The sequence below is a fragment of the Musa acuminata genome, chromosome BXJ2-6 (genome assembly GCF_036884655.1).
Source record: "Musa acuminata AAA Group cultivar baxijiao chromosome BXJ2-6, Cavendish_Baxijiao_AAA, whole genome shotgun sequence".
In the NCBI taxonomy this organism is placed as follows: Eukaryota; Viridiplantae; Streptophyta; class Magnoliopsida; order Zingiberales; family Musaceae; genus Musa; species Musa acuminata.
This window is the reverse complement of record NC_088343.1, coordinates 37,725,546-37,737,822: the sequence shown is the minus strand read 5'-3', so window position 1 is coordinate 37,737,822 and position 12,277 is coordinate 37,725,546. Positions and strand designations below refer to the sequence as shown.

General features: G+C 48.9%; 2 protein-coding genes across 2 annotated transcripts; both read right to left on the bottom strand.

Moving 5' to 3' along the window:
• Positions 1-8,515: 8,515 nt before the first annotated feature.
• LOC135613950 (uncharacterized) lies at positions 8,516-9,958 on the bottom strand. Its single transcript, XM_065110947.1, has one exon. It carries the CDS (start codon positions 9,956-9,958, stop codon positions 8,516-8,518), a length of 1,443 nt encoding a protein of 480 aa, XP_064967019.1.
• Positions 9,959-10,903: 945 nt separating this feature from the next.
• LOC135613949 (uncharacterized) lies at positions 10,904-11,845 on the bottom strand. Its single transcript, XM_065110946.1, has one exon. It carries the CDS (start codon positions 11,843-11,845, stop codon positions 10,904-10,906), a length of 942 nt encoding a protein of 313 aa, XP_064967018.1.
• Positions 11,846-12,277: the final 432 nt, after the last annotated feature.

Below are 12,277 nucleotides of genomic sequence, written 5' to 3'. Positions count from 1 at the left end.
ATAATAGTTGGTTTACACATAATATTGATTCTATAAAATTGTTTGTTGACACAAATTGAATCAACAAATTAAGGTCAAGCTAATTTGACTAATATATTTCAAATTTAATTAGTGATTATATAGTTGTTTAATATTAGATTGAGTAATTTGATGCGTGAAGTTGTCCAAGTTATCTCTTATGTATAACATTTCTTATGAAAATATTAAATGTAGTGTATATTTACATCCATGCGGTAATTACTCGGTCCAAAAGAAGGTTAATGGATGGTAGAATTTTATACACACCTATAATGGTAAACATGTGATAATTATAAAATTAGGTAAATTAATCTAAAAATGGGTTTATCATTTTACATGCCTTGTTATTAGTGTTTGATCATTATAATAAGACTATAATTAGTAATTAATATTGAAGTCCAAAGATAACATATTAATGTTACACTTGGTATTTTGAGATGTATTATATCATTATTTTAATTTACTTAAGTTTATGATAATATATATGAGCATAATTTATGGTTATCTATTATTCTTTTATTTAGGTTATCTTGTTACAATATCTGTTAACCTCAGTTTAGTACCGGTCCTAAATGAAACCAATTTTAAGGATTTAAAGAAGAACATTCTGATTGTTTTGGGCTACATGGATCTAGACCTTGCATTAAGAGAAGACCAACTCTCTTCTCTTATGGAAACTAGTACTTTTGATGAAAGGAGATCATATGAGAAGTATGATAGGTCTAATCGCATGAGTCTCGTAATCATTAAGCATTACATTCTGGAAGCCTTTAGGGGTACAGTATTCGAAGGGATTACCAAGGCTAAAGATTTCCTTACCAAAATACAAAAGTATTTTCTTAAAAATGATAAGGCAAAAATAAATACTGTGCTTCAGAGCTTGATTTCCATGAGGTACGATAAAGGAAATATAAGGGAGTACATCATGGAGATGTCTAAACTTGTTTTAAAGCTTAAAGCATTAAAACTTGACTTATCAGAAGACTTACTTATCCATTTAGTTCTGATATCTCTCCCTACATAATTTAGTTAGTCTAAGGTCAATTATAATTGTCAAAAGGATAAATAGTCTCTTAATAAGCTCATTTCATATTGTGTGTGGAAGGTTGAAGTAAGAAAAAACTGAAAGTGCCAACTTTGTAGAATGAGGCTGATAAGGGTCCAACATAGAAGAAACAAAATAAAGACGATACTTATTTTTTCTATAAAAAATATGGGCAATTGGATGATTGTGCCAAATATCATGCTTGGCGTCCAAATAGCAACCCCTAGGGCTAGGGTTTGAAGTCCTATATAAGTATGTAGCCTCCATCTATTTGAGAACAAGATTTATCTACAATTGTAGCTATATGGTCAACTTCTAACTAAAGCAACTGTAAAAACACCTTATAAGCAAACTTTGGACTAGGAGAAAACCTAGTCTAAGGCACTTTCATGTATAGGGTTGTCCAACTAAGGCAAAGCCTTATAAGCCTAATGAAAAGAAATTGGAAGCTCGAACAGTGAGCAGTTACTTTATTGATTATTTTAAGTGATCTAAGAGGTATAAATTTTATGATCTTAAATCAAGAAATCTTTTTGAGATGGGTATTGTTGCATTCTTTGAGAATATTGATTTTGGAGGGAGAAATAAGATTAAAGACTTTACCTTTGAGGATAATTTATTTAGTATAATCTAATTCATATAGTTGCCACTTATGTGGCAAACTCAGTATCTCAAAAGAATATAGTCATTTCAACTCGCATATAGTATGAGGAAATTATTTATGAGGAACAAACTTAACATCCTCAAGAACCCAGGCCACAAGAGCTAGCACCTTTGCAACGATCCACTAGGGAAAGGAGGAGTGCCATTTCAGATAATTATATAGTATTTTTTTAAGAACATAAAGAAAGTAGTAGTATGATGGAAGATGATCTAATAAGTAAATTCCAGTTTGAATAAGTGGATTGAAGTAATGAATCAAGAGTATAAGTTTATGCAAGACAATAAAGTTTAGAAACTTATCTCAAAGGTATAAAACTCATTTATTGTAAATAGATTTTTAAAACCAAAAGATATTCTGATAGTAATATGGAGAGGTATAAGGTACGTCTTATAGAAAATAGCTATACTCAAAAGGAAGGGACTGACTTTAAAGAGATGTTCTCTCCGATTTCAATGAAATATTCTTTTAGGACAATTATGGCTCTAGCTACATTTTTTGATTTGAAGCTTCGTTAGATGGATGTCAAAACAACGTATTTTAATAGAAACATTGATGAAATAATTTATATAGTACAATCATAATACTTTATGTCAGGAGACCGAAAGAAAATAGTTTGTAAATTGATAAAATCCATGTATGGTTTAAAACACGCATCTCATCAATAGTATTATAAATTTCACTAAGTAATTTACTCATTTGGTTTTAAGTTGAATGATGTTGATGATAGCGTGTATCATAAGTTCAATGGGAGCAAATTTATTTTTCTAATATTATATGTTGATGATATTATGCTTGCACAAATGATATAGGCATATTGTACGAAACCAAGGGATTTCTATTAAGAAATTTTGAGATGAAATATCTTAATAACATTTCTTTTGTATTAAGAATCCAGATACACTGGGATAGATCTCGATATATTCTAGGATTATCACAAATGGGCTATATCGATAAGGTACTCAAAAGGTTTGGCATGCAAGATTACAAACCAAGAGACACCCCTATTGCAAAGGGAGACAGGTTCAGTCTCAATTAGTGCCCTAAAGGAAATATAGAAACTTAAGAAACATAGAAGATTTCCTATGTATCATCTATAGGGAATCTAATGTATGCATATGTTTATACGCATCCGAATATAATATATATTATTGAAGTATTAGGCATATACTTAAGAAATCCTAAAATGGATTAATGGATGTCAATCAAGGTGATATTTAAAAAGGATAAAAGATTATATGCTCATATATAGGATATTAGTCCATTTGGAGATCATTAGATATTCTGACTCTGATTTTGCCGGATGCCAAGACCGTAGGAATTTCATTTCGGACTATATTTATATGTTGGCTAGTAGGGCGATTTCTTGGCGTAGTGCCAAGCAATCTCTTATTACTTCTTCTACCGTGGTAGCGAAATTTATAGCATGTTTGGAGGTGTCCAGTCATGGAATTTGATTGAGAAATTTTGTCACAAGACTACAAAAAGTACAAAGGATTAAAAGACTACTAAACATATACTGTGGTAATAAATCAGTTCTTTTATAATCCAACTATAATAGGAGCTTGATGAAGTCAAATCACATTAACATCAAGTTCCTAGTTGTGAAAGAAAGGGATAAACTTTATGTTCACATATCTTTTCATAAAAGGTGTATCACCCAAGGTCTTTCATAAGTATATTTCTCATATGCGTATATTAGAATTTGATAAAACTTCAGTTTAGTGAGAGTTTGTTATATGTTTATTGTATATTCTATGTTAGATTTTATATATGTATAGATATTTTCTGATGAGAAATAAAGCTTCAATTTATTATAGTTTGTACATTATAACTATAGTTATTAATAATCTCATAAAGATAAAGTTGGACTAGTTAAAAATTAACATGCGTAGATCACATTCATGTAATTTTTAAACTACACATTTCATGATTGATCTATCTCATGAAATTAGTGATCATTAATGGATTTAGCTATAATTGATATAGTAAAGATCGTTTTGGTCTTATACTAATATGATCAATGGATGACAATAGTTATAAGCTCATAAAGTATAGCATATTTATAAGGATATGATCCTGTGGAAAATTTTTAGAATATTTAGGATTACTGTTAGTGCAAACAACTTTATGCCGTGGCCTTGGGGTCGACGCGGCTTGGTTTGGGTCCGAATGCGCGGGGATCTTGCGCGGCGTTCCTCGGGACAACTGAGGTGGCTGGTTACGATGGTCCGGGCGGGATGTTGCGTGGGGAGTAAAACTTTTCCGTGGCGCTGGGAAGCTACAACCTCGCCCTTGTCCCTGCACAAAGGTCGGGTCGGAAGCTCGGCCCGACCCCTCCGACGATCAAGTTAGATCATGTGGAAGGAGTTTTTTCTTAGTGAAGAAGTGTCCCCCCCCCCTCTATTTAGCACTCGGGGGTATTTATAGGGTGATTTAATATTACCTGACGTGCCTGCCTACGGGGGGCAGGATCGTACCTCTGATTGCATCTGACATCGTCATTGACGTTGCGTGGGGAACCGAACTGCCGCAGGGTATGAGCGTGCCTCGGTGGTCTTTCTCCTTTGCCTCGGTGGAGCGCGTTGGGTCAGACAACGATGGAGTCTTCGTCTGAGAGCGGGTGACGTCAGTGCCCATCGTGTCGGCATTATTGCCCTCTTCCAGGCAGAGTGTCATCTAATCGTGGCTGACGTCATGGCGCGTCATGTTGCCATTATTACCCTCATCATATTCCCCCCCGGAAGAAGCTATGCGTCGGTCACTGCGATAGGGGGGAGTTCGAGGCATGGCTTTGTCCTTCGGTGCCGCAGGAGTCTCAAGCGACGTGGGGTCGAGCTCGCCTCGGGCGGGCAGGCTACGGCGAGGGAGGTGGTCTCGGGGAATAAGGAGCCGAGGAGCGCGACGCAGGAGGACTGACCGCGCAGGTGTGTCTCGGGGAGCATAGAGCCGAGGAGCACGACACAGGCGGGCTGACCGCGCAGGTGTGTCCCGGGGAGTATGGGCCGAGGAGCACGACGCAGGCAGGCTGACCGCGCAGGTGTGTCTCGGGGAGCATAGAGCTGAGGAGCACGACGCAAGCGGGCTGGCCGCGCAGGTGTGTCTCGGGAACATGGGGCCAAGGAGCACGACGCAGGCAGACAGGCCGCACAGGTGTGTCTCGGGGAGCATGGGGCCGAGGAGCACGACGCAGGTGGGCTGGCCGCGCAGGTGTGGTCTCGGGCATCATGCAGCCGAGGAGCACGATGCAGGCGGGCAGACCGTGCAGGCGTGGTCACGAGGGTCATGCGGCCGAGTAGCACGATGCAGGCAGGCAAGCTACGCAGGTGTGGTCTCGGGCATCACGCGGTCGAGTAGCACGACGTAGGCGGGCAAGCCGCGCAGGTGTGGTCTCAGGCATCATGCGACCGAGCAGCATGACACGGTCTGGTGGCCCGAGAAGCCACTTGTGTTTCTTTCCCTCCTTGCCTACTTAGTGGTAGCGGGAGTCGAAAAGCTGCCGTATTTGATTTCCTTTCTGAGGGGACTAGTTACTTTTGCCGCAAGCTTTCGAGCATTGAGATCGAGGCATCAGGGCGTTGCCGCTTTAGCGGGGCTGCCACGTTAGGCTTTCATTAAGGCGGGCCGTCTTTTGGCGTTTCTGACGTGACGTGATGGTCATGCACGTGCGTGGGTGGGTTGCCGCCGATTCTTAGGAGACGAAGGGGCACTGGTTCTGGCGGGATATCCCCTTTAAGTAGCGAACGCCTAGCTTCGCTTTTATCTTTCACCGTCGAGTTCTCTTTCTTCGGATCTTGCCATCTTCCTCATCCTCCTCGCCTCCTGCGTTGCCCTTCCTTTTCCGTAGCACCCTCAGTCAAGGTCAATGAGGATGACATCCTCTCCTTCCTCCTCTTCTACCCCTTCCTACGGAGCTAGGGAGGGACATCCCCCTCTGTCCCCTATTGAATCCTCTGATGGGGAAGCGGCGCGGGCCCTCGAGGCCTTGATGTGGCCGCATGACCTAGACTCCTCCATGAGTGGGTCATCGCTGGGGGGACTCCGGGAGCGTTATGGTATCCCGAAGGATTATATCCTTAGCGCGCCTGAATCGGGACAACGGGCGTATGACCCGGTCCCGAAGGGTTTCACCTTGACTCTAGACGCCCTGGAGGCGGGTTTGCGTTTTCCCCTTCACCCCCTCATTGTGTCCTGTATCTCCCTCTGGCGGATTTCGCCATCCCAGGTGGCGCCGAACTCTTAGCGCTACCTAGTGGTGTTTCTAGGGGAATGCCATCATTTCAACATCACCCCCACCCTCAATCTGTTCCGTTCCTGTTACCGTCTCTCCAAGGGGCCGGGGGGTTATTTTTATCTGCCCGGGCAGGCTTCCGAGTCGGGGGGGCCCCTTCCAACAACAAAGGGTGGAAGGGGAGGTTTTTTTTTTTTATATCAGCCGTGCAAGGGATTGGGGCTTCGGAGTCCGGTGGTCCGCGAGGAGGGTCGATAACACCGTCCCGAGACTGAGCGAAGCAGAGCGCCGGGATCTGCGAAGACTTAGAGAGGTTCTCCCCAACTCCCAGGCCCTTCGGAATATGACCGAGCGATGGCTCGTCGAGGCGGGTCTCAGCCCGATGCCTCCGGGTACGTCAGTAACGCTAGGTTCGGACATTGCGTGGGTCAATTATGGTACTAATGCTTTTCCTATTCCTTGCAGAGATGGTAAAGCTTCGATCGCTCCTGGGCGGTCAGGCGTCGTAGGCCCCCCTTCCAGCACCGTTGGCCGATTCGCAGCCCGACTCGAAGGATGCACCGTTGGAGGTCGAGGCTGAGCGTCCTCGGAAAAAGGCGAAGGCAACACCTTCAAAGGGGGCTGAAGTGGGCCCTCGATGGGGCGAGGCCGGGCCTAGTCGGCGGGCGGCTGGGAAGGGCCCGCGCCCCCCCTTCGTGCGCCACCTATGCCGGCTGCTTGCTGGGGACGAGGAGTCATTTCTGACGCGACTGGTGGGTGAGATCCCGACCGGGGAGGCAAGCGACCCCCTGGTCGCCCGTTGGGGAGGCCTGTCCCGAGGGGACAAGGTGTGGGCCGGAGGGGACTCCTCCGCGTCGTTCCTTCGAGGCGCACTTCATCCCGACATTACTCGGGATTTGTATACCCTGCCCTCGGAGGCTTTGCTTGGCAAATCTGCCAAGTCCTTGACCTGGGTAAGTGCTTTTCCTTCTTCCCGTTTGGGGTTGTTTTCCCGACGCTGTTCTTCCTAACCTGTCTTTCTTCTTGTAGGGCCTTCACTACGCGAAGGCCCTAATGGATAGGGTGCGTGACGCTGGCCGGGTCATTGGGGGCCTCGGCAGTCGCAATGCCGAACTCCGCCGCCAGGTCGAGGAGGCCCGAGCCAGGGCCGGTCCGGAGGCAATAGCGGCCGCCGAGAAGCGCGCAGCGGACTTTGAGGCGGAGGCGGCTCACCTCAGGTCAGAGCTTGAGGCCTCCAGGAAGTCGAACGAGGAGCTCCAGAAAACAATAAAGTTGGAGTGGACCGAGCTCCGCCTATCGAAGACGGAGGCGAGCACCCTTAGCAAAAAGCTGGAGGAGGCGAAGGCCGAGATGAGAGCGGCCTCGGAAGCGCTGGCGGAGGAGGTCCATCTCCGACCCGTCAAGGATAAGGAGCTCCTCGAGGCGTATAAAAAGTCCGAGGGGTTCGAACTTGGGCTGACGTGGATGGGACGGGTGTCCTTTGAATCGCCACGTCCCGCTTCCACGCTCGTCATCATGGCCTCGAGGTGGAGGAGGATCCCTTCACTCCCCACCCCGAGGATCTGGAGGTAGACATGCCTGAGGACGTCCCCTTTGACGACTGCCTGGACGTCCCATTGTAAGCGACACATCGATGTGATAGGAAAGCTTCTTCTCGTGTATTGCTCAGTTTCTTTTTTAGCGCAAGCGAACAACTTCTTCTTCCCTCAAGCGGAAAGCTTCTTCTTCCTTGGAGGAGAAACTTCCTCTTTCCTAGACGAAAAGCTTCTTTTTCCTCAGACGAAAAAACTTTTTCTTTCATTATGCCAAAGAAAGAAACTCCTTCAAAGAAACTCCTTTCTCAAACGAAAAATTTCTTAAGGTTCTGGACGTTCCAAGTTCTCGGTAAAGGAGAACCATTCATTGTCGCGAGTCGGCATGTACCCGGTCGGATTACCTCGACGACCCGATAAGGTCCCTCCCATTTGGGGGCCAGCTTCACCCTCGCTCGGGTCAGGTCGCTGACCTCTGTCTTGCGCACGACTAGGTCGCTCAACTTAATTGGTCGGGGTTGTACCTTCCTATTGTAGACCCTTGCGACGGCTCTCTTATAAGAGAGGGCCTTCAAGTGCGCGTCGGCACGTCGCTCCTCGAGCACGTCGAGGCTGGCTCGAAGTCCTTCGTTCGAGACTTTCTCGTCATAACTTCTAGTTCGAAGGGTGGCAATGGCTACCTTGGGCGGCAGGACAGCTTCGGTTCTGAACGCGAGGCTGTAGGTGGACTCTCCAGTCGCGGTCTTTGGGGTGGTGCGTAGTGACCATAAGACGCTCGGGAGTTCGTCCGCCCAGACTGATCGGGCTACGGACACTCTTCTTCTGAGCCCATCTAGGATGGATCGATTGGTTACCTCCGCTAGCCCGTTCGTATGAGGGTAAGCTACCGAGCTGAACCTTAGCTGGATGCCGTGGCTGGCACAAAACTCTCGGAATCTTCTACCGGTGAACTGAGGCCCGTTATCTGTAATGATGGTTTTGGGCAAACCGAACCGAGTTACTAGGTTCCTCCACACGAATCTTTTAATTTAATGCTCCGTGATTGTCGCCAAGGGCTCGGCCTCAACCCACTTTGTGAAATAATCCACCCCCACGATGATATACTTCCGCTGTCCCGAGGCTGGCGGGAAGGGTCCGAGTAGGTCCAAACCCCACTGCGCGAATGGCCATGCGCAATCGATGGGGGTGAGCGGGACCGCGGGCTGCCGGGGCGTGCAGGCGTATTCTTGGCACGAACTGCACCGCTGTACATAAGCCTTCGCGTCCCGGCACATGGTCGGCCAGTAGTAACCTTGGCGAAGTATTTTGTGCGCTAGGGTTCGCCCGCCGATATGTTCCCCGCAGACTCCCTCGTGAACCTCGGCCAGAACCATCTGAGCTTCGTCGGGCTCCAAACACCATAGGAGGGGGTATGTGAAGGACCGCTTATAGAACCGTCCGCTCACCTCGGAGTACCACGCATGCGTACGACGCAGGCGCCGAGCCGCAACCTCATCGGGAGGAAGGATCTCGTCCCGCTTAAAGCATAGCAACTCCTGTACCCATGTGGTCGACGCACTTCCCGAGGCCGCAGCTGCGATTTTGATGGCACGAGCAGGGAGCTCCTCGAACTCGGGCCGGGCTTCGGGGGCTGGCCTTGACGCCAGCTTGGCTAGCGTGTCGGCTCGCTCGTTCTCTTCCCTCGAAACATTAGATAATGTAAAATGAGGGAATTTGGTGGTCAAGTTCCTTACCTGTGCTAGGTACTTTGCCATGGTTGGGTCCTGAGCCTCGTATCCGCCGTTGAATTGCTCGGCTACCAGTTGCGAGTCGGTGAGGACGTGTATGGCAGCCACTTGCATTTCGAGGGCCAACCTGAGTCCTGCTAAGAGCGCCTCGTATTCCGCCTCATTATTAGTGGCTTGGAACCCGAAGCGGAGGGAACGCTCGAACGAGCATCCATTAGGAGCTAGTAGAACCAACCCTGCGCAGGCGCCCTTTGAGTTAGTCGATCCGTCCACGTGTAGGACCCATGCTTCGGGAGGTTGCTCGAGATCCCCGTCCGCGATCTGGGTTAGTTCTGCGATGAAGTCGGCCACGGACTGGGCTTTGATGGCGGTCCTGGGTACGTATTGGATGTCATGCTCACCGAGCTCCACCGCCCACTTGAGAAGGCGTCCTGCAACATCAAATTTAGACAAGATCTGCCGAAGTGGTTGGTCGGTGATGACCTCCACTGGGTGAGCCTGGAAGTAAGGGCGTAGTTTCCGGGCGGACAGGACGAGCGCGAGTGCCAATTTTTCAATCAGTGGGTATCGCTCCTCGGGCCCGTTCAGGACGTGGCTGACATAGTAGACCGAATGCTGTTCGCCGGAGTTTTCTTTGACCAGGACGGAATTGACTGCGTGCTGGGAGGCAGCCAGGTAGAGGCATAGCCTCTCCCTAGGAGAGACTGAGGCAAGGCGGGGGAGGCTGGCCAAGTGTTGCTTCATTTGTTTGAAAGCTTCCTCGCATTTGGTCGTCCATCGAAAATTTTCGGGTTCTTCAGCGCCCTGAAGAAGGGGAGGCAACGATCACCTGATCGGGCAAGGAAACGAGAAATGGCGACAAGCCTCCCGTTAAGGCGTTGTAGGTCTTTGATCATCTTAGGCGACTGCATGTTGATTATTGCCTGGACCTTTTCCGGGTTGGCGTCAATTCCTCTTTTGTGTATGACGAACCCAAGGAACTTTCTCGAGGTGACGCCGAAAGCACACTTCACGGGGTTGAGTCGCATGCCGAACTTGCGCAGGGTGGTGAATGCCTCGGCCAGGTCGGCAAGGTGAGCTCCTGCTTCTTGGCTTTTTACGATCATGTCGTCCATGTAAACTTCCATGTTCCGCCCGATCTGGTGGGCGAACATCTTGTTCATCGTTCTCTGGTATGTAGCCCCAGTGTTTTTTAATCCGAAAGGCATGACCTTATAAAAATATACCCCTTGATCGGTGAGAAAGGCCGTATGCTCTTGGTCTTTGGGCGCCATTCTGATCTGGTTGTATCCCGAGAAGGCGTCCATAAAAGAGTCGGGCGTATCCGGTCGTTGCGTCGACCAACTGGTCGACCTTCGGGAGGGGGTATCAATCTTTTGGGCATGCATTGTTGAGACTGGTGTAATCAACGCACATCCTCTAGCTTCCATTGGGTTTTCTTACGAGGACTACATTGAATAGCTATCGCGGGTATCTGACTTCTTCTATGAAGCCTGCCGCTAAAAGTCAACCCACTTCTTCTCGTACGACGAGTTGCCGATCAGGGGCCTGCCATCTGGGTTTTTGGTTTATCGGGCGAGCGTCGGGCGAAATGTTGAGGTGATGTTGTGCGACCTTCGGATCGACGCCCATCATGTCAGATGGCGACCAAGCGAAGACGTCGGTATTTTCCTGTAGGAGACCGACAAGCTACCTTCGTTTTTGCTCGGGTAGCTCCGATCCGATCTTGACCGTCTGGTCTGGCTGACCCTCTAGTAGTGGCAAGTCGATGGTGGACCCTCTCGGCTCAGGATGGGGGGCTGGCTTCTTCGCCTCCCGGGGGTCCGCCAATGGTGGCTCGACCCTAGCTTTCTGGTGTAACGAAACGGCGGTCAGGTAGCAGCGCCTGGATTCTCGGGGGCTTCCCGTGACCTCTCCAGTTCCGGCGTGGGTCGGGAACTTCACGGTTTGGTAGTAAGTTGAGACGACGGCTCTAACTTTGTTGAGGGTCGGCCGGCCGAGAATGGCGTTGAATGCAGCGGGGAGGTCGATCACTAAGAAGGTAGTCATTACTGTCTTCGACCTTGGTGGGGCTCCCAAAGTCAAGGGCAAAGTGATTGCCCCCAGTGGTGAGATCGAATCACCGGTGAATCCAGTGAGTGCCGAGAATATCGGCTTCATGTTGTCTCCGGACAAGCCGAGCTTTTGGAAGGCGTTGAAGTAGAGTATGTCGACCGAGCTCCTGGTATCGACCATGATCCTTCTTACTTGCGCATTGGCGATCCTGGCCGATATCACGAGCGCATCGTCGTGCTCGGATTGGTCAGATGCTCCGACCGGGAAAGTAACCTTGGGCTCGGGTCCATGCTTAGGAGCTTCGGCCAGGGCGGCTCGGGCGTATGCCTTTCTTCTGGTCATGGAATCCCCGCCAGATGCGGGGCCGCTAGCTATCACATCGATGTATCGTTCGATGGGACCTTCCGGGCGCGGAGAAAGTTCCTTGTCCGGCTGAAGGTACTGGCCGAGATGTCCTCTACGAATGAGATCCTCGATCTGCCTTTTCAACTCCCGACACTGCTCAGTGTCATGCCCATGCTGCCGGTGGAAGCGACAGTACTTCGATCGGTCCGCTAGCTCCCGCGGACTCCTCATCGGGTAGGGCTCTTTGAGCAGTCCCTTCTCCCTTATGTAGAGAAATATTTCTGTTCAGGACGAGTTCAAGGCGGGGAGAGGGGGCCTCGGTGCCGGCGGGTCGGATCTGTCCAACCTACGCCGAGACAAGGCGGATTGTTGCTGCCGGGGCGGCTCTAGCTTGACCCTCTTGTGCTCTTCGTGCCTCCCGGCCATCCATGTCTCTGCGGCGACGAACTGGCTCGCTCGCTGGAGCATCTCGGGTACCGTCGTGGGGGGTCGCTCCACCAGAGATCAGAAGAACCTGGAAGGCCGCAGGCCTATCATGAACGCTTGCATCAACGGAGAGGGGTGAGCGTCTGAGAGCCCTCAGATCTGCGTCGTAAAACAGTTCACAAAATGGGAGAGGGGCTCATCCTCCCTTTGGTTGAGTCCGAGGAGCAACGCCACAGA

What these genes read in the sequence shown, in the direction of transcription:
- LOC135613950 (XM_065110947.1), bottom strand. Translation starts at nt 9,958, where the DNA reads ATGAAGCAACACTTGGCCAGCCTCCCCCGCCTTGCCTCAGTCTCTCCT.
- LOC135613949 (XM_065110946.1), bottom strand. Translation starts at nt 11,845, where the DNA reads ATGAGGAGTCCGCGGGAGCTAGCGGACCGATCGAAGTACTGTCGCTTC.